A 22,047-nucleotide genomic window follows, 5' to 3' on the forward strand; every position below is an offset into this window, starting at 1 on the left:
TAGAGGACCCGAGCTCAGAGGATGAAAGAGACCACCCATGGAGGGTGAGAGGGGAATTTTTTTTTTTTTTTATATAACAGAGTGGCCATGAAACTTACCGCAGTGTAACCACTCTTGCACTATCGGTCATGCAAGTCCGGCAGGATAGCAGCACCTGCTTTGGGCTGAAATGTGACGTAAACGGACTGCTGTCCACTGACTGGCGATGAGCGAAACGAGGTTTTCACCAAGATAATGGAGAGAAAAGTTAGTAAAATGCAAAAGCATTACCGTATTTTCCAATTTTGACTTCCAACGATTCACTTCCTGCTAAAGAGCCCCCTGGTGGTTGAAGAAAAATCCACAGAAAAGCCGCACCGGGCTGCAAGCCACATGGTTCAAAGTGTGGGGGGGAAAGTAGTGGCTTAGTCCGAAAAATAGAACCAATATTCAGCTTTCTGAAATACCTGCAGGCGGCGTGCTGCAGTTAATAAATTAGCTGCTCAGACATACATTCGCCCTTAAACATAAACACCACCACCAAGAAGCGGCTCATGCACACAAACAGTTAATTCGTTCTTCATGTTTAATAATTTGAGGTTAATTAGGGTGCAGCCTGACTGACCCAATTCCGATTTTATTTTATTTATTTATTTATTTATTTATTTATTTATATTCTTATTTTTTTGACGTAATGTGACCTGTATCCGATCTTTTCATGGCAGTGTGAACAGCACAGGTCAGATTCTTTTTCGAATCTGACCCATATCCGATATGTATCCGATTCAAATTCGACCTAATGTCCAGGTCGCCTTCATCCGAACTGAACTGTTTCTCAACAAATCTCACTATTCTGTGTCCTGATACGCGCAAGCGGGAAGAAAAACAACAACCATGACGGACAAAGTTGTTAATAAGCTGCTCCGGCCGGATAACAACTTCAAATATTTAAGCTAAGCTCCACCGTTAGCCTCCATGTTTACTTCCGCAAACACTGAGCACTTCTTTTCATGGCGGTTGGCAGAACACTGAGAACGCTGATGCTCTGGCGCCCTCTACTGCGCATGCGGGACACTTTCAGGTCGTTTGGCCGTTTACACTGCAGAGCGCATACAGGTCGCATTTACTGGCAGTGTGAACGGCCCCGGCAAAAAAATCGGAATTGGGTCACTTCAGGCTGCAGTGTGAACGCACCCTAAATTCCACTGAGTAAAAATCGAAAGTGCATGTACAGTATTTTGCATTGTGACCTAACTACCACATTTCACTGTATTTTATCATGATTGTATGTATAGACCAACACAAAGTTGCACATAATTGTAAAGAAGAAGGAGATTCAAAATCAACACTGAGAGACATGGTAGTGACAGGATCATTCTGTGGGAAGACCTGACAATGGATGGACACAGACATTCACTATCCAATCTGGTTGAGAGTGAGCTAGATTAGTCTCCATATCATCAAATACCTTCTACTTCACAACTTTGTCACATAAAATTCCTGTAAATCTACTTTAATGTGTGGCTGTAATGTTACAAAATGGGTACGGATGTGTTTTCAATTGCACTGTACCTAAAATTTAGACATATTTTCAGGCATTGTGTCCATCATAGGGTGGGAGAGGGTCGCCAAATGAAGAAAACATCTTTGTGCCTCATTGTTATCTTAGACTGGAAGCACATCAGCTGCCATGTTTGATTGAAAAATCAAAACCAGAGAGAGAGAGAAAGGGCAGCTGAACATCAGAGCGAATGGATGAGTGTATCAGTATCCATCAGGATGAATAAATCAACACTTTCCTCTAAATTAATCTCTCTTAAGTTGAAATTTTATTTCAGATGAGCTTGGACATCTCCATGGTAACAGGAATTCCACCACAATTCCCAAGTGGGTCTAACGAGCAGCGCGCGTACGGACTGACGGCGTGACATGCTTTGTGCGCGCCGCCATCCGCTCTGCACCTGAGCGCAGAAGAAAGGCGAAAGCATTATTCCTCCAGAAAAAAACAAAAAAACAAACAAAAAAAAAACAGAACAGGAGCTTTGACTCATTGTTCATGTGAGAGACCAAAATGTCAGATTCCTCAGTGAACTGACAGCTCATGTGTTCTGGTTATTCTTCATCTGCTTACTTACACACACACACACACACACACACACACACACACACACACACACACACACACACACACACACTGAGACATGCAAAGAAGCAGTGCACTTTGAGTCTCTGCTGTTTTCTTGGTCTTTCCAGTTGGCGGTGGCCAGACGCGGCAGAGCTGGCACAGCCAGAGTCAGAGTGCCAGAGGGAATGGAGCGCCACATGGCACGCTCATGGCGGGGCCCGCTGGGGGGGGGGGAGGGAGACATGATGGTTGAATGTGTATGTGTCTGTGTCAGATAGGGTGGAGGTGGTGCGGTGTTTTTTTTTGCATCTTAAATTCCATAACATCTGTTCAATAGGCAGCACCCATATACACCAACGGAGCTGGTGTGTTTACAGGCAGCCGTAGGAATGGGGGGGAGGTTGGTGCATGCATTGTGCATGTGTGCAAGCATGTGCTTGCATAGGTGTTGTGGGAGAGGGGAGCTAATGGATTGCAGGATATTTGAAGGCGAGTTTCAAATTTGCTGCTCTCGGCTCAGCAAGTTTCAGAGCATGAAATACCGCCTAGCTCGAAAAGCAGCAACAACAACAAGAAAACTGCACAAAAATCAAACAAGAGCTATTAAATTCCCCTCACATATGGCCGTTTTGCTCCAGGCTGATTTATGGTGTCTGACGTGAGGATCATAATTTGTAGTTCATCACAACAACTGGGTTACGAGTAATTGAAGCATCATCTTCACTCGGTCTCCATGCCAGTGAACTAGCTGTGTTCTGGCTTGTAGGGGAGAATCATCATTCTGTTCTGCAACGCCGGGAGTCCGCACACAGAGAGAGTGGGCAAAGAAATGAGGCAGAGGTTCCTAACCTCGCTTGATGGGAGTCAGAAGTCTGATTGACCCCTCTCTTGCTGCGATGCAAGCGCAGGAACACGAAACAACACAAATGTACACATCTAGATCCCCTCCTCGTCATCCCTGCTGGCACTTTGGGGAAAAAGTGCCTCCTCCCACTCCCATTTATCTGCCCCCCACTCCACCTCACACTCCCACCCGTGGCAGCCGACGTCCCTCGCAGCGTGGCGTACCATCTGTTGCCCCCCTCCGCTCCATCCCACCCTCTCTCAACACAATCCCACCCTTCTACACCTTCCCGTGCCATCCTGCCCGTACAGCCGACTCAAAGCGCCACCAAACTTCAACGTCTACCAGTTTGACGAAACTTGCATAGACACAAATATCAGTTTAGACTATTTAGGGTCGTCTCTCTCTAAAACACTACACCTGCCACACTTATTTACTCCAAGCCATAAAGCTGCAGAAACGTAACTCCATACACCGGCAAACTGCCGATGAAGTTGTACTGCAGGAGAGGACACAGAAGGACTGCTGATTGCTCTCATGAATGTTTAATCTGTGAGGCTTTAATAGGGATGAAGTCTGTAAAATCTCCTCCAACACCTCCAGGGTAAAAGTGAAGCCATGCCAAAAGCCTAATTAAATGTTTTTTAAACCTTTCCCCTTGGAGAGGGCACAGAGCAGCTTCACCCAAAAGTGCCTCTGTGTCAAAAAGAGGATACTTAATATGGGCCGAGCGTACCTGACACAACTTCTCAAGGGCAGTTTGCTGCACTGTTATGTAACAGTGTGAACTTGTTGTAGAACTACAATTTTAACACTTGGCAACACGCAAAAGCAAGTTTCTGTTAAAATGCTTGAAATATTTTATCTCCTATTTTATCAGTTGCAAATAGGATTTTTTTTAAAGCGATTAATTGTTATTGGATTTTGAAAAATTTGGGAAGATGAGTGATTATTTGTTTCCTTCGGCAAATGGAGGCAATTATCTGTGATTTCATTAGTGCTCTTGGTCCTGTTCGGGTTTTACGTTTTCCTGTGTCACCACATCACCATTTTCCTCTGGTTTTGGACTCTAAAGTTTGAAAAACATGTCAGATTAACAAATCAGGCAACTGCAGCTCATCCAAAATGCTGTTGTCAGAGTTCTGATCAACAACAGGAAAATGGATCATATGATGAAGTTCTTAAATCTTGCATTGTAATGTTATGGCTTCAGTTTTGTTTTTTGTTTTTTTTGCAGGGTTCTGGAGTTGTTTTGCCCTGATTGCTGCTCTGCTGCCTTAAAGCTGCCATGCATGCAGCACAACAGAAGGCTTTTCCCCTCTCCCTCCTCAGAACCCCATTTGGTATGGCTTGTATCTTATGGTTGGGTTTTGTTAGGTTTGTTTTGCTTTTTTTTTATTTTGGGTTATGCATTAATCTAATCTGGTTTCTCATTTCAGGTACTCATTTTCAGGTTTTACTTCTTTAGTATAATTTAATAAATTCCTTTTTCTTGAAGTCAGAAAATCCTTGTGTGGGTTCCTTTAATGTTGCCCCACCAAGCAAGCCTGGTGGACGTAACATTGTGGGATCTGTTTGGATTAATTATGTTTGATTGGCCTCATTGTTGTGTCCAGATTGCAGTTGCATGCCCCTGACTTTGGTTTCCCTGTATTGCAGGTCATTCATAGTTTTTTGGGGGCTAGTTTAAGGCGTTTTAACCATACTAGTTTTTGGACATTTTTGGTGTTCCGTATATATTTTGTTGGAGGTCCATGAGGATTTTTTGCACTTTTGTAGGAGGGGAGAGAGAGAGGTCTTTTGTTTTGCAACAGGTAAGTGCTGTCTGGTGTTTGTTGTTTTGATAACTCCATTTCCTTTTTCTTGAAGTCATAAAATCCTTGTGTGTTTTCCTTTAATGTTACCCCACCAAACGAGCCTGGTGGCCGTAACAGTAATATATCAGAATATTTCTGAAAACATTTCAGTCCATAAAATAAAAACGCATACCCTATAGATAGTGATATGTTCCCACCATTTATTTCTCATAATTTTGATGATTAAAACTAAATGCCAAATTTTGTTTTTTGGGAAATTTGATATTTCATAAGCTCATTAAGAAATATTCCATGTAGTGTACTGCATGTGGATTCATTACTTGGTCAGGGCTTCTTTTGCATGAGTGGCTATATCAGTGCAGTGTGGCGTGAAGGAATCAGCCTGTGGCTCCGCTGAGGGGGCTAAAGAAGCTCAGGTTGCTTTAATAATGACCTCCAACTTATATGCATTGGTGCATCTGGTGTCTCTCATCTTCCTATTAAAAATGCCCTTTAGTTCCTCTATGGAGGACTTGTTCCCCATGCAGCAATAGCATCATCCTTAACCCACCTAAAGGTGCCTTTGGCAGTGTGAGCAGGTTAAGTCCTGCTGGATAAAAACTCAGTGTCTCTGTAAGGCTTGTCAGCAGAGGGAAGCATCAAGGACTCTAAAATTTTGCGGTAGATGTGATAGAAAACATCAGCAGATGACATGACTGGCTAAATCATCACAGACTGTGGAAACTTCATCAAGCAAATTGGATTCTGGGCACTTACACTCTTCCCACGGACTCTTAGAATTTGATTTCCAAATGAAATGCAAAATTTCATCTGACAAGAGGACTTTGGATCACTGAGCAACAGCTCAATCCTCTTAGGTAAGATAAAACTGTGTGTGGAGGCTCTTTTTCTATTAGAAAATTTCAAAATCCTGCCCAAACTTTGTGGCATAGACATCACAGCTTGGATACAGCATTTTACAGCTCATGTTTTTTCTGAGACTTACATTTTTTTAAATGATCAAACACATATTAATGCACGGTTTCCAAAATATTCCACTTTTTCCCCCAAAGTGTTGAGGAGCCACGAGAGTTTTGGCTTTGGCACTCTTCCGTATATGTTACTCTTTCTAGTTGTTTTCATATAGTTCAATCATGAACATTGAGGCAAGTGAGGCCTGCAGTTATTCTGGGTCCTAGTGGCCTTATGTAGATTCATCACATAAATTAAATAAAATGCATTTATTTAAATTCTTCAAATTAAATAAAAATGGTGTCAAACGTTTGTGCTGGTTTGTGTAACAGAAATTTTAAAGATATTATTTATTGTTTACAGAGGACATCAAAGCTCAACCCTCCACCACCACATTTACAGAACCAAGCAAATTTGGTGCAAATCAACTGAGCTACAAATACTGTAGCTGCACAAACAAAGGCATACATAATTCATATCAATTTTGTTTTATTTTGTTAATATTGGGGCAAAAAGCAGGCTGATCTCTGATAAACCTTGGAGACTTAAAAAAAAAATCTTAAGAATTATAATGGCACAAACAACAATTTTTACTGCACAAACGTAGCACACTGATTAGATTGTAAATGTATGTAAATGTGGACTGACTGGTTGACCTTTGATGACCTCTGGAAACATTTATTAGTATCTTTAAAATGGCAGCAGCACAACGTTTAACACCAGGTTCGTTTAATTTGAACATGTTGAGGGGCAAACATCGCCTTGAGGTTCTGTTGGAGTCATTTTGTTTGGACGGCCGATGTTTTCTCCATGTGTAGATAATACAATTCTTTGGTTCCTCTCCAGACTGATCAGTGTGAATAACTTTATTTTTCTCATCTGTTTTTGAATTTCTTCAAGTTGGAATATGATGTTCTGCTGCTTGAGACCTGCTGCCTTCTTCGTTTTGTCAGACAGGTTCAGTTTAGGCAGCCGTACAGTTGTCACATCTCGGTACAGCAGGTGAAACTAACATCAACTTTCCGAAAACTCTTGTTTATCAAAAACATTACAATTTTATCCTAGTTATTAAAAAAAACAATGTACATGCTTTTCAATAAAGAAATTATACTCAAAGTGGTTATTACAATAAAAAGCAGTAACTCTATTAGGAGTTTTAGTTTCCTAAAACTCTCAGTTTGGTCAAGTGTTACTCCTTCCCTACTTAGGGTTATAAAAATAATATAACTCATATTAGATAGGCCCATTGTGTTGGAGAGTGTAGCTATATGCAGTTGGAAGGATGCGTCTCAACAGAGGAAGATGGATAGATTAACGAACGGACCGCTGATGTTTGACCATTTATCTCAGGTGTATAAGGAAGAGCTCAGCAGTGACAGCTCATCCATCAGCCGCAGGGACTCCACTCAGCCTCCTGGAACAGAACCAGAACTCATTTCCATCCCCTCTCTCCTCTTCTTCTCAGATTTGGACCACATTTCACTCTTTGTTTCGCCTATTTTGGGAAAACTAACAAGGAAACACTTGGTTAGAAAGACTCAAACACAAACACTGTACAGACAAAGGGACATGGCTGCAAACTTAACTAAAGTGAACGGCAGGAAACATGGGAATGTCTTCGAAGAACACGTGTGCACATATACGGGGAAGAGAGAGCGAGGGCAAGGTAAGCAGCTAAACAGCAGCTGTCGACCTAATTCCTCCTCAACGCTGTGCTTGTGCTCTGATTAAGAAAGCGATCTGGCCTTTAATTTTCTCCTGACACCAGCTAATACTCTGTGTCTCAATCGTCTGGTTCCTGGTTCACAACAACGAGGCAACAGCTTGTGCAGAACGATCAAAAGAGAGGCTTCAGAGAATAAGAACTTTAAATAAAAACTAAAAGTACTCCACACATGGCTTTGCAGAGCTATCACCTCTGCAAAGAGGTGATAGCTGTGCTGAAAACTTTTTGTAAAAGGCCAGGTAAACTCCGACCCTGAATGCAAATAGAAGGACTTTGAAAAATGGTGTGAAACTATTTGTCCTCTAGATTTAGGAACTGTTTTTGCCACCTTTGGAGACAAACATTGCGACTGAGAGTTTGTAATAATATACTGAGTCACTTACATCACTGTGGATGAATTTCAGCCGTACTTAAGATTTAAGTCCAGACTTTGATTATGCGACTCCAAATTCTTCTTCCTTCTTTTTTTTTTTTTTTTTTTGTATTAGCTACTCAGGATTAGACCTACTTTGTGTTACTGCATAACTCAAATGTGTTTGATTGTCCCACAAACTGATTGTGGGACAATCCCAGGATTTTTTGGTAGAGAGAAGAACAACTGCAGCCAGTCTTCCAGTTTGTAAAGCAACAAAGCCGTCCCAGACCATCACCCTGCCACAACCGTGTTTGACTTCTGGGAAAACACTGTTTTGTTTTGTTTTGTTTTTTTTCTGAAATGCTGTCTGTTTTATGTCTTGATTATGGAGCAAAAAGCATATTTTCCAAATGGCTCTGTTTTTGTCTCAACATGACACAGAATGCTTCTTCAAAGGTCTCTTTCATATTGATGAAATATGAACTCTGACCTCAGATGTTTTGTGACATTATAGTTGAGTTGTCATTTCTGGAGACATTTTAGTAGCTTGTCCTCTGCTCAGAAGGTCGAAAGGTCTTTTTTTATATTCTTTTTTTTAATACGGATATGATCTGTTGTTGGAGGGTTTTTTTAGCTGTTTTGACCTGTTTCATACTCTCAGACAGGTAATTGTTTTGATTTTGCTATTCTGGTTAGCTACATAGAGCTAATACACCAAAAAAATTTACTTAATCAGAGTTAAAATTTATCTTAAATGTTTAAGCAAAACAAAAAAAAGACAAAAAAAATAAAAAAAATCACACATTCACAGACAGTCTGTGTCCTGTTGCATACACAGGAAATTAGAAATTAGAGTTTTGTTTACTCAGCATTTATTAAGTAACTTTTTGAAAATTAATTCCATCATACTTCTACCTGAGTTACATTATTTTAAAGTAATGCCATTTCTCCTTTATTACAATTCCTAGCTATTCTACCAATTTTGGTTCCTTCACCAAATGAGGAAGCAGCAGATACAGCAGATAAGCAGCAGCTTATGATAAAATGAAATTTAGTGTTTTTACACAAGCTTTATAACAAGACGACTTCCATCTGCTAAATGTGACATTTGGAGATCGAGTTAATTCTACAGGAAACATCATAAATTGTCAGTGAAAATATTCTGCATATTTAATATTATAAGTACTGGTTTAAAAAGCTCTATGTTCTGAAAACATATTCATGAGAAATGTTTGTTTATTTTGCCTGACTATGTCTTAATGTCATTTTTATTATTTGCATGTCATTTATACATGTGTCTGAGCATATAACTTAGTAAAATTTAAGTAAGACGTTACGGTCTGGCAGTTGTTTAGAATTTAAGTCGACTTTTTACTAAAACTTTGTTACTCACTCAACAATTTTTTTTGGATAACCAAAGTAAAGTAATGCTTCAGTACAACATTAGCTGCTCTACCCACCCCTGGTAGCTTTGTCAAGCATCTAATAAGCATAAAGGAAATTATTTATGAAAGATTTCTATCAAGCAATTACATTAAAAGTCAAACAAATTTGCTAATTTTAAAAAATGTTTCCTGTTGACAATTTATATTTGGGTTAAGAATGCAGAATAGCTCCATCTGTTGTTCTGACCAGAAAATTTTAAATTAAAAGACAAATATCACAACAACATCTGGATTTGCAGTAATTCTGATCATTTGTCTTAATGCAACAACATTTTATTACTCATTCTCAATCAATGATATCTTGTAGAGTTCAGACAAAGCACACTTCATATTTACTGGCAGCCCTGAACAATATGTGAAGAACATTAGGAGAAAATATTGAAGCAACGTTCCAAGACATAACCAAGAAGTTAAATCATGAATAAACAAATGTTCCCTATGGACACTCACCCTAAACATAATTAGCTAGAAAAGTGGCAACAATGACAATATTTTAGAGGGACCACTGCATCGCACAGTTTGTGGGGAAAGGTGAAAATGTGTGTGTGAGCAAGGAGGCCTGAAAGCCAGTTTCAACTTGGAAAGGAAAACTGGGCCTTATTTTCATAAATCGTTTCTGAGATGCTTGCAGGAGAAACAAAATGTTTTACCCACACTGCTAAGGAAATGTTTGCAAAGTTTTGGAAAAAAAACCGGTGAAAGCCATTTTTTTTTTGTCAAAATTTACAGCATTTATAGCAGATGCATAGAGTTTAATCAAATCTTACCTAAAACAGGAAACACCGGCCTTATTTAAAGTAAAAACAATGAGGAAACATCTCTTTTTACTTTTTTTTTAACTACCATGTATTTAAACATTCGGTTTCAACTTTATGTCCAGTGCCATTATAGTAAGTTTATATCATACCAGTATATTCAATAACACTATTGAACATTTCAGAAACTTGCTATGAAAGCAGTTAAAGAGATGAAATCATTGATTTGTAATAGGAATAAAAAAACTATCATACTATACTCAGACAGAGCTTCTTCAAACTTGTTCAAACAAACAGTCTAAGCACAGGGGATTATTGAATTTGACATTCTCTTTTTGCTTTGTTTTTTTATAAAGTGGCAGAGCAAACATTCAGCTCTCATGATCTAGATCCGAGGATTTGTGGCGGGACAGACGCAAACAAGAGAGCGAACCATAAACCTCGGGCAAATACGAGGTGTGCGTGTCTACGTGCCTCTCGGACTGCCATGAGGAGCATGTATGGGAAGGAGAGGTGGCGTTGCTAGGAGCACCAGGTTGTGTGCAGACAGTGGTAACAGAGCAGAGACGGCAGCATCAGCAGCAGTCTGGCAGTGAAGAAGAAAGGAGTGGAGCAATGCCAAAAAGATTCCCCCTGAGAGAGAGAGAGAAAAGGAGAGAGACAGACACGAGAGGGAGAGGAAACACAGAGAGGCCATGCTGGTAGTCATCACTGAAGGAGAAAAGGATACTTTATACACTTAATCTATATATAATACTTTATATACAACTGAGAGGGTCAATTAAAAAGTAAATAGGGGCAGCAATTTAGCTTTGAGGGCTGTTCTTGCATGGATGCAACAAAAATGGCGATGAAGCAGCAGGAGGGGGAAGACGGGTTAGAGGAAAAAGAGGGAGACAATCTGTTGGGGCTCTTGTCCCCCTTCGCTCTTCGTGTCACCCATCAGTCAGAGAGGCTATTTCCAACCAGTTCACGTCACTTCCTCACCCCTTCACGTTGTCCTGCTGGGTCCTCTCCCCATTTTTCAGTTTTCTTTCTCTTTCCCGCTTCCTTCTTCTTTTCCCCCCTTACTCCGCCTTTAAACGGAAAGAGCCGTGTGAACAGCCTATGCAAATGAGATGGTTATTACCCCACTGCTCATCAAGCCGCGCAGAGGAGACATTAATAGGCTGATGAATATGCATGTGAATTTGTTAATTAAGTTAATTATTCTGCTGAAAATGCATTCGTCTTCCAAGGACATCTTCCCCAGGATTTCAACCTGCTCCGCTCATTAGTCATGCGATATTTCATACACAGAGTGAGAGAGGGAGGCAGACAGTGGGAGGGAGAGCCGAGACAATGTGTTTTCAGCTGGGGCTGTAAAAGTATGGGGTAAAAATAATGCATTTCAGTGTCATCAGCCGCTCACAATGGGATGTGCAATAACCGCCCGTAATAGCAAACCATCACATTGGTTTTCAGTTATGGCACATTATGCTTAAAAAGTCCTAGCAGGAGTTTTCAGCATCCTTTTTCTGCACTTGCTTCCACCTCACTGGTTACTTCTCCCTAATTGCTTATTAAAACCCTCTTAAATGAACTTTTTTTGCCAACTTTCCAACACATTAATTAATTGTTGTAGCCAATTAAGTGCCGTTGTGCAAATGAGCCTCATCACAAATGGTCCTATAGGGCTAACCCCTCCTTTTTCCATCTTTCTCTCCTCGTCTCTTGCTCTTCCCTCACTTCACCACCCTCCCTCCCCCCCCCGCTCATCTTCCCAGCTGCCCCACACACTTCAAGGCAGTCGGTGCCAAAAAGCAGAAACTGTGTCCTGATAATGCTTCACTGTTTCCTGGACTCCTTCCAGGCTTTTACGCTCACTGATCTCAAACTTGTACGTTGTAGGTGAAAAGCAAGAGGCTCAGTTGATTCCTTTTGTCTGGCACATTTCTACAAAGAGCATCTTAATAGGACCGATTCTCATCCAAGCACCAAGCCGTACAGAGAAATCTGTCGATTGCACTGTCTGCTTAATTTGTCTGGTGGCCACAGATTGTCAAGGAGGCTTGTACGTATCAAATAGTTTATCTCCATTCACAGCAGGTAAGACGTGAGGTTACCTAGAGAGGCTGTGAAAAAAGGAGGGTAATCAACTTCAAAGCGCTCCATAAGGTTGCCAAGATGTTCGCACGTCAACATCCCAGCTCTGAAACCAAAAAACATGCTGGAGAAAGAGCTGCTAAACAAATGCTGTACGAAAATGAAGTAGAAGAAGAAAAAAATCAACCTCACTCTGGCTTGTTCATGCTAAATCTACATGTGCACATACAAAAACATGCTTAGTGTAAGTAAGAGCATGTATGAAGAAGTGTGTGTAGCTTGACATTGTTGGTTATTCTAAATTTGCTATTAAAGCACCACAAATGTCGATTTAGTTATGAAGATAATTCAAACACATAGCACTATAGCAGACATACTTTGGGATAAATTTAAAGGCACATGTTTTTAGGTTAAATTTGTCCAATTTCACTTGTGGGGTTCCCCAGGGTTCCATCCTCAGCCCACTTTTTTTTCATTATTGAAAGATAAAACAACCACATACAAAAATGACAATTTTAATATTACCTGAAACAAAAGGTAACAGAAAGACGATACCAGCTTAAAGACAGTTGCATAACAGATCAGTGCTTTCAAAGATGGAGAACAATGTAATAGGATGTCACTCAGAGTTCCTTGGCATTCAACTAAAGCTGTGTCATTTTGGTCTGACCTTGGTTTTAAAAACTGCATACTATTTCCATCTTTAAAACAAAGTCAGAATACAGTCTGTGCATGTTTTCATATTTCCAGTGGGTTAGATATTTGTGATATTGTCTCTGCTTGCCTCTGTAACTAATTGATCAGGCAGCTGCACCTTAATTAAAATCTTGCTGCTGGAGTCCAAACCAACAGCATGAAGTCCCAAAATCACTCTTCCTTGTTTGCAAAATGGGATATTTTATGAACTTCAAATCTTACAATAAAATATTGAATGGTCTCATTCCTAGAGACAATTAGGAGTTCAAAAAACAGGAGAAGGTACCATTTAGTTTTTTAGCCCTGGAACTGTCTGATTATGTAAGATGTGCAGAAAACATTTATGTTTATTGTTGTTTTGAATAGACCCCTCTTTACTTTTGTTCCTTCTTTGCACAATCAAAGGTTCCAGAGTCGTCTCGAGGACAGAGCCAGCCTTTCTCACCAGCTTGTTGAGCTTTTTAATCTCAGTGGTTCTGATGCTGCAAACGCAACAGATGATGGCAGAAGAGATTGTACTCTCTGCAGCTGAGCTACAAAATACACGTGGCATCTTGTCTCTAAGTAGTAGTCGGCTCAGTCCCTTCTTGTTCACTGTTGGGTCTCCATCCAGTCTGTTATCCAGATGAAGTCCAAGATATTGATACACCTTGACCACCTCCATGTCTTCCCCCGTGATGGGAAAGGTTTGTGATATATTTCTGTCAACTGAAATCTACAATCATCTCTTTTGTTTTTGTCACATTCAAGATGAGATGATTTTTTTTTCTCCACACCACCACGCTCGAGTTCTCTCCACTCAGGATTTTGTCCATCTGTGATACGCCCAACCATTTCAGAGTCATCTCAGTATTTCTGCAGATGTCAGAGGGAAAAGGAATGGTGCGAGTACAGTCCTCTGTGGTGCTCCTGTGCTTTGGACAACCTGGTGAGACATTCAACGCTTCAAAGCACTTTGAATTTCCTTTGGTATGAATGGTGCTGTACTAATTTGCTTTTGTATAATTTGCCTCTCTGACCTCGTATGATGATATATTGATACAATAGTAGTGAGATTAGGGTTTCCTGTGGTTTGAACCATCTGTTTTAAGACACTTTGATCTTTTCAGCACTGAACATAAATCTTTGTCACTACGTTTCTTCATAGTAGCTGATTTGCTTCATTCTGATGCCTCCCCTAACAGAAAAGTGTCTACATAGCCTTGCGTCCTACATTTTGTTTTTTCACTTTATTTAATTACAATCACAGATTTCATTGTGACTTATTGTTATTTTTGTGATAACCCCACACAAAGTAATTTGTAACTGTAACATGGAGAAAAAATATACATGATTTTTCTAATTGATTTCCAACGAGACTTCTGAAAAGGATGGCATGAATTTGTCACTTAATCATTCGAAACGCCATGATGGACTTCGGAAGTGAGAGACGGAAGTGTTGAACTGATGGACTGAAGCTGTTTTCGTCAGTTTATTCATGGCTTTTTCTTGTTCGAGTCACTAATTTGTCTTTGAGTGTAACACACCTGGTTGGGGCTCATAGACGGCGGTATTTACAGAAGCTTGAAAACAGCTAGGTTAGAAACCGACCCGTCCTCCAAGACCAAGATTTTTCCTACCTTGTAATTATGTATTTTTTGCGTTGGGTTTATAAAATATGACTCAAGCATATTGCAATCTATTGTAATGTCTCAAAATGTGGAAAAAAAATCAGTGGGTATAAATACTTTTTTCAAGTAACCAAATGTAACATCTATGATATAGCTTTTATCTGTTTCGTTAACAGATTGCAGCTCTATGATGTATGTCATTTACCATAAATTCAGGAATATGGGCTTTATTAAATAGCACTTTGTTTATCTTATAAAGTAAGTAATCACTACAGGGTCAGAAGAAGGCGAAATGGTAAACCTCTCACCACCATTCCTTTAAATATTGTATATTTTGAGCTCACTTTGTTGTTGATCTGTTATCAGTTAACAATGAACTCAATTAACCATCTTTTCAGTCTGTTATTTCATTATTTTGCAAATCATCCCAAAGCCTTTTCGATGCATACTATATGAAAACTTAGTATGATTTTTTCTCTCAATGCTCCATCTAACTATGCATAACCGTTTTATATAGTAAAATATATACGATAAGCCATGGAGCTCCAAAAATGTATCTAAATTCAGCATTATGCAGAATCAACCTTCTCAACAGTTTGTTGTTTTTTTCTTCTTTGAGACACTTAACATGCAGTCTGTTGCTAAACTAACTAGAACATTTCTTCCTCATGTTAACAACATTGTGTGAAACAGTTCTCAGCACTGGCGCTGAACTTTCTCTTTTTTTGCCTCGTGTCTAGCTTTGGCCACTCTGCTGCCATCCAGACATGGCACTGATACACCCACCATGAAGATTAGGGGAAGATTTAGCTCTTGTGCCAGCCTCGCTCCCTGTGCCATGCCATCCCTCGGCGCAGCGGGGGGTCCCGCTTGGCATGGCAAGGTGAACTAGCCTCTGATTGATGGGCAAGGTTTCAGCCTGCTACTGTGCTCCCTGAGGCTCGTGCCTCCTTTTCCTTTCTCCCACTGCTGTCTTGGCAGCACCGTCCAATCCTCCTTCATACTAGGCAGCCAGCTAAAGCTCCTGGTGGGCACATCAATTACAGAGCGGCACCTCCCCTCTTTTCTCGTGTCTATCTGTGGGTCTGTCTACTGTCTCAGACGATGCCAATCTGGTCCCTCTCCATCTCCTCTGCCTTCTAAAGCTGTCTCTTGTGACTGTTGTTTTAAACTCCTGTTCATAAATACAGCTTCACACATGCACAAACGCACATGTATTCATGCACACACTCTCTGCTCCCTCTCACAAGCAGGTCATAATGGTAGGTGGGAAAACCCTCCCCAGAGAGCACTCATTGCCACAGGCTCAGCTGTACAATAGGCTCAGGTGTGTGTGTGTGCAGTATGTGCTTGTGTGTGCAAGGCATGGCTGCCTTAGTTTATTTCATTGGACTGTTTAGATTTAGTCAGTCTAGATTTAGTTTGTTGTTTTTTGTTTGATTCAATGGTTAAAAAAATACAATCATCAGACATCATAAAGACATTTTAGGTTAACATATTTATTTCAACTTGACTTAGAATTTGGTTGTTCTTGTTGAAACATGAATATTTACTTGCAGCACTGCGCCATCTACAGTATTCATGAAGAAACTGTCTTTAAATAGAGCGTCTTTTTCGCAGTAGAGCTGTCATAAGAAAATAAAGTAAACAGTGAATATAATAATGTGTCTTATTTTAAATGAATGTATTTTATTATTAAAAGCCAATATGTAAAATTGGAAATCACTACTTTTAAAAATAATGTACAATTATTTCTGTTTTTAATCAGTTATTTCGTGCTTACTTTGATGAAGCGCATATCTATCTATCTATCTATCTATCTATCTATCTATCTATCTATCTATCTATTCAAATTAAATTACCTGATGAGTGACAGTAAGCTGAAAAAATAAAAAATATTTTAATGTGTTATTTGCATGGATTAAAAAACATTTATTTATTATCACATGACTATTAAATTATACTTTAAGAGGTATTTTGCGCACTCTTTTTGAATTGTAATTACAACATACATTAATTTAATCAGTTAAATGTTTATACGTTGTTGTGTTTAGAACTGCGGCTCCTTTGGATCTCTGCACTTATCCACAAACGCACATGTATTCATGCACACACTGCTCCCTGTGTTTGTGACAGCAGGAAATGAAATATTTCATGTAATTTACCGCATATATACAGTCAAAATAATTGATTACACGTGTTACTTTCTTTCTTTTTTTAAAGGTTTCAAAATTATGTACAACTGTACATGAGGCTGGAATATACGCGAAAGTAAAAGCGTGTGTATGTTTCTGAAAGAAAGTGCGATGTGTGCGCTACGGAAGCCCGAGAGGGGAGAGTGGGGAACTCGAAGCGGGCTTCCAGAAGGGAAACAATGGCGGCTGGGCCTGGTGTTTCTATGCAGAGCGGCAGTCCTGCCAGAGAACTTTCTATTTCGGTTCAGCAAGGATCAAGTCAGACTTTCGGAGAACGAATAAAAACAGAAGATGTGACAGGTGCGCACCACTGTTATTTTAATTTTTTTTATTCTAGTTTTAAAGAAAGTAACAACGCTAGTTGAAGCTGCTAACGCTAGCTATCGCTAACAGTTAGTCTGTCCCTGTGTAAGTGCTGCTAACCTCTTTCCTGCGTGTCTTCCACTTATTAAAAATATATTTTACAGAGTAAGAATACATAAAAAATAAGATTAGTCAGTGTATTTTGTTGTTAATCATTATTTAAGTTAAAGGCTAACAAGCTAAGAAAACTTTGTCTAAACACCATGATTAACACAAGACAACAAAAAGATACGAAAGATAAATATTTGTTCTACAAAACCATCTTGTTTGTGATTATTTGTTGTGTTTGTGCATCTATACGAATACGTAATAACTTAATAAATGTTATAAAAATGTTATGGCACATTGAGTGATATAGCTGACAGTCGCACGTATTATTTGAATGGATGAATGTAATGTGATCAAAGTTATTCGTTTGCCTTGTTTTTTCTTCATTTAGTCTAATACAACCTTATTCTAATGATGTATTTTCTTAAATAATGTTCTGATCCTCTAGTTATTACAGAATATGGGAAACAAACTCAAGTGTTGTCATTGTTTGAGGCGTTGAATGCTTGTAGAAAACGCGTTTTGTTCAACAAAAATGAACTTTAACATTAACTTATTTGAGCATAGATTGCATGTTTAATAAAAGAGATTACTAAAGGAAAAGAACGTTTGGAATATATAATTGCATAGGCTGCAGATATGTAATATATAATTCCTAACCAGCTATTTTAAATTAAATAATTATATCACCCTTCTATGAAGTTCTTTAGTCAAGTTAGCTTTGTTATAGAGTGCATTTTAGTTGAACCTTTGAATTACTAATTGGTAACTAAGATGGTCTATAAGGAACCAAATCCATCCAGCGATGTGTCCCAATGTATTGTCAAACTACAGAAAATGTTGTGGTGCTACAAAAGGCAGCAAAAGTTTTTTTTTTTTTTTTTTTTTTTCCTAAGTTGTAAATTGTATTTTATAGGGGATCAAACACTTTTTTTTCAGTCAGTGTGACATGCAAAGAATTTTCTACTTGGTTTCTGCTGTCTGTCTGCATTGAAATGACACTGTCAACATTCAAAATATGCAACTAATTGTGCTGCCCTATGTGACTAAAATGCTTTTTTTTCAGCCAGTATTTAATGTGTCATTTGTTATTTTATTTTAAAAAAAAACTTTCTCTGCTGTTTTTAGAAGCAGAGAAGCAGAGTCGCATGGCTGCTCTGCTGGAGAGGCTTCATGCTAAACACAACGCGTCACGGCCATGGGAGGGCACCATCAATGTTGTGCGTCAGGCGATGGTGAGACGGAAGCAGCTTTCACCAAACTATCTGAAAATATGCACACAAAAAAATTCAAATTTCTAACAGTTTCTAACCAGTTGATACGAACTTTCTAGTGACTTGCTTCAAGCTCCTGTTGTGTAATTTGTTTTATCAAAACAATGTTTGTCATTTTACCATTTATTTAGGCAGGTGAAACTATCTCCTAGTGGCAGAACTGTCATCTAAATCAGTTAAATATTTTCTTGTCTGACAATCAAAGGGTGTAGGCTATTTGGGAATTTTTCCACAATGTCTGTGAATTTATGTTGTTTGAAAAACTTAGCAAACATATTTAGAAAGCTTTAAAAATTAATGTCCCACTGCAATGCCAATGCTTTACTTAATGAGCTTATAACCGAGACACAAATATCACAATGTATTTATTGCATATTCATTAAGGTCAATAATAGCACTGTAACTGTAATAATATACCACTGTAGTAAATATATGGTACTGCAATTCAGTAGAAATAAAATCTGAACAACAGATCTTATCCATAAAATCATTTTTTTCATAATTAGCGTGTTGATCTTTTTCTGACCATTTTGTGTCTCAGGAGAAACGCAGTGTGATGAATGAAGCAGGTCATCAGCTCCTGCTCAACTGTTTGGAGACCCTGCAGAGAGCTCTGAAAGGTGAGGATGTTGATCCACAGGAGACTTTTATTTCAGATTATTACATTTCCATTTACAGGTAGGGTTAGCATTAAGAAAATGGATGCACCAGTCAGAGCTTTCTGATAACAGTTTTTGCAGAACAATTTTAGACAATTTTATTTATTTTCTGCTCCATATCATATGTATTCACTTTTGTTTCTAAAATATAATTTCAAAAATAAGTACCACTTCTCTACAACTTAATATTTGATAGAAAAAAGGTCCAATGTGTCAAATCACTCATTCATTATATATAAGAATCTTTCTTTGATTTATTATGAATTATTTACGTCAGAAAGAAATTTTTCTCAAAAATGTTCAAAAACATTTGATCTAAGTGACTTCTAACTCCCACCTGCGGGTGGCAGTATTTCTTACTTCTACTACACTTCTGCCTCAGCTTTACTTATTTTTAAGTTACAATTTATGATTGATATGGCAAGTAAACTTCACATTTACTGACATATATAAAGGACCAAGCATGATTATAAGTTATGCCACTGAGCAATTTAAGTTCTTTAAAGAATAAAATTCTGTGTGTCCAATCTGTCCGCCTGTTATTTTCTTCTCTTTTCATTAATTAGGATAAAAATATGACAAAATTCCTTGCAAATGTTTCAAAAATAACAACATAAAATCAGTCATTTTTGATTGTAAAAGTCACAAGCATGCTGTATCTCAGTCATATTTTACATTTTCTGATCCTCTCTGTTTTCCAGTCTCATCTCTCCCCTCCATGACAGACCGTCTTGAGTCTATTGCTCGACAAAACATGTGAGTGTCTTACACTTTTGTTTCATGTATGTTTTACTTTCTTCTTGCTATGTTTCTGGTTTAATTATTTGTTACCTGTCTCTGTAGGTTGGGCTCTCACCTCAGCACAACAAAAACAGAGTGCTACATCACGTCAGATATGTTTTATGTGGAGGTACAGCTGGACACTGGAGGCCAGCTAGTGGACGTCAAGGTTGCTCATCAGGGAGAAAACCCGACGGTTGGTATATTTGACTTTATAGAGAAATTCTGGTGTAATAATGTCTAAGAACATAGAAGTTAGACCTTTTTTTATGCTTTAAATGTTTGTAACACCGTATATGTAAAAAGTAATATTGCTTTTATCTTGATTCATTTGTTTCAGAGTTGTTCTGAACTTATTCAACATCTAAGGTTGGTACAAGTAACAAGTTCAAACATTTGATACTTCAATATAATGCAGATGAATTAATGCTTTGGGGTAATTAATGACAACCATTACATCTTTTTTTTTTAGTGAGAAGAACTTTGAAGCATTTTCTAAACATCTCAAGGGACTGGTTGATTTATACCGACTTCCTGGTGACAAGTAAGTTCCTTCGCAGACTATGAAATGGTATTTAAAGCAGAATTAAGTGTTTTAAATTGATACCAAAACCCCTGGATTAAATCAAAATCTTCCATATGATTGTTCTTGCTGACTTGGGGTTTGCTGCAAACACTCAATATAAAGTTTTCTTTTGAGATCAAAGTGAACAGTAAGGAAAGTTGTCTTCTTTTTCTCCATAGTCTATAAAAGCATGGAAATAAAATACCTTTGTAGGTCTGGAAAAGTGTGGAAAAGTGTTTATATTTACATCCAAATATTTTCCTTTTCAATGTCTGTTTTTGTAAAAAAAAAAAAATGTCTGGTTATTCCTTGATTTCGCATTGACATATTAAACTGTGTTAAACCCCTTGTTAGCAGTTAGCATCACTGTAAACAGCAGTATCTATGTAATTAAACACCTTGTCAGTGCTGGAAATATCCATTTAATATCTAATATGGCATGATCAAAAAGAAATACTTTGTTTGATTGTATTCTGTTTTTCTAGAAAACACATTTAATCCTGTTACTTTGATTAACTTTGTGTCTCAGTAAACTGAAAACGAAGATGTACATTGCACTGCAGTCTCTGGAGCTCGATCTCACCAAGATGATGACCATGTTTAGGTAAGTTAACAGAAAAGATCTTTATCGCCTTAAAGATTTCTCTCTGTATTTTTGATTTCACGGCTCAGTAACGGCCAGAAGATTGTAACATTACAGTCAATGGTGAAGCAGCTTTCTGCATTCCTCGTCAGATTTTAAAAAATGATTGTGACCTAAGAGATTTCTCAGGGTTGACTGCTGTAATACCAGGGTTTCCCCCAGTGTATTATAAGCCTGGCGGCCCGCCATGCTTTACTAGCCCCGCCGCCATGCTATCATTGCTTGTTTACGTTTCTAGGGGAAAAAAATTATTTTATTTTATTTTTTAAGCCAGGCTGCAAGCGTCTCTTTTGCTCTGAGCATTTCACTAGCAGAGCAGATTTATTCCTAAATGATAGTTTTATAATAGATAGGTTTATAGTTTATGCATTTAAACCCGACAGCGCGCGGACCAATCACACCGCTGGCGCCTCTGCGCTTTGCCTCGTGCGCTGCCGCTGCTTTACCTCAGCGGGATCGCGAGCGGCTCCTTTTTCCTCAAACTGGACACAGGCTGACCTGTATGGAAATTTACATAAACCTACTGTGAGGAATTATGATCCTTTGGAGAACTCTAGGTAAGAGTTTAAAACCCGCCGCGTTAGCTCTGGTTGCACAGCTCAATGTGAACCTCAGGAATAATTTGTAGCGAATACAGAGATGCACGTTGTGGAGTGGTGAGAATGATTTATCTTTGTGAATGAACAATTACATGGGGCGTTTACATCTCAACATGCTGCCCAGCGTGTGGCTCTGTGTCCGTCTTTCCTGTAAAGTTTATGTCTGTGGTCCCGGTTGGCCGGAGAGTTTGTGGATAATGAGCAGCGCTAACGTCATCATGCAGGTTCAGCCTGGTGAGGAGCTTTAACGCTCTCTCCTCGGAGTCACGCATCACGCAGATTTTATATTATTATTATTATTATTATTATTCCGGTTACACGATGCATCAAACCATATCAAATGCGTTGTCTACTTGGAGTTAATGCGCGCGGCTGCACGGACATCTGAGAAACTCGTCCCATAAACTCGACCAACCAGAATATTTTCTGTGACGCTTATTAAAAACTCAACAGACACGAAATGAAAGAGCTACTAAAGCCACATTAGCAGCACTGAATTAAATCTCCCGTTTGTAGCGCATCTTTGCGTAGTG

At 38.8% G+C, this 22,047-nt stretch overlaps 1 protein-coding gene across 1 annotated transcript in view; it reads left to right on the plus strand.

The window, feature by feature from the left end:
* Positions 1–16,628: 16,628 nt before the first annotated feature.
* The window catches only part of med1 (mediator complex subunit 1), a 16,036-nt gene continuing 10,617 nt past the window's right edge, over positions 16,629–22,047 (plus strand). Inside the window, exons 1-8 of the mRNA XM_015036203.1 lie at positions 16,629–16,883; positions 18,123–18,229; positions 18,810–18,888; positions 19,629–19,683; positions 19,771–19,903; positions 20,048–20,076; positions 20,180–20,251; positions 20,802–20,876. Of these exons, the coding sequence (XP_014891689.1) occupies positions 16,763–16,883; positions 18,123–18,229; positions 18,810–18,888; positions 19,629–19,683; positions 19,771–19,903; positions 20,048–20,076; positions 20,180–20,251; positions 20,802–20,876 (671 nt within the window). The 5' untranslated portion in view covers positions 16,629–16,762. The remainder of the gene's footprint in view (positions 16,884–18,122; positions 18,230–18,809; positions 18,889–19,628; positions 19,684–19,770; positions 19,904–20,047; positions 20,077–20,179; positions 20,252–20,801; positions 20,877–22,047) is intronic.

Source organism: Poecilia latipinna, unplaced genomic scaffold (genome assembly GCF_001443285.1).
Source record: "Poecilia latipinna isolate Pla-1442-1.1 unplaced genomic scaffold, P_latipinna-1.0 Scaffold22, whole genome shotgun sequence".
Lineage (NCBI taxonomy): Eukaryota > Metazoa > Chordata > Actinopteri > Cyprinodontiformes > Poeciliidae > Poecilia > Poecilia latipinna.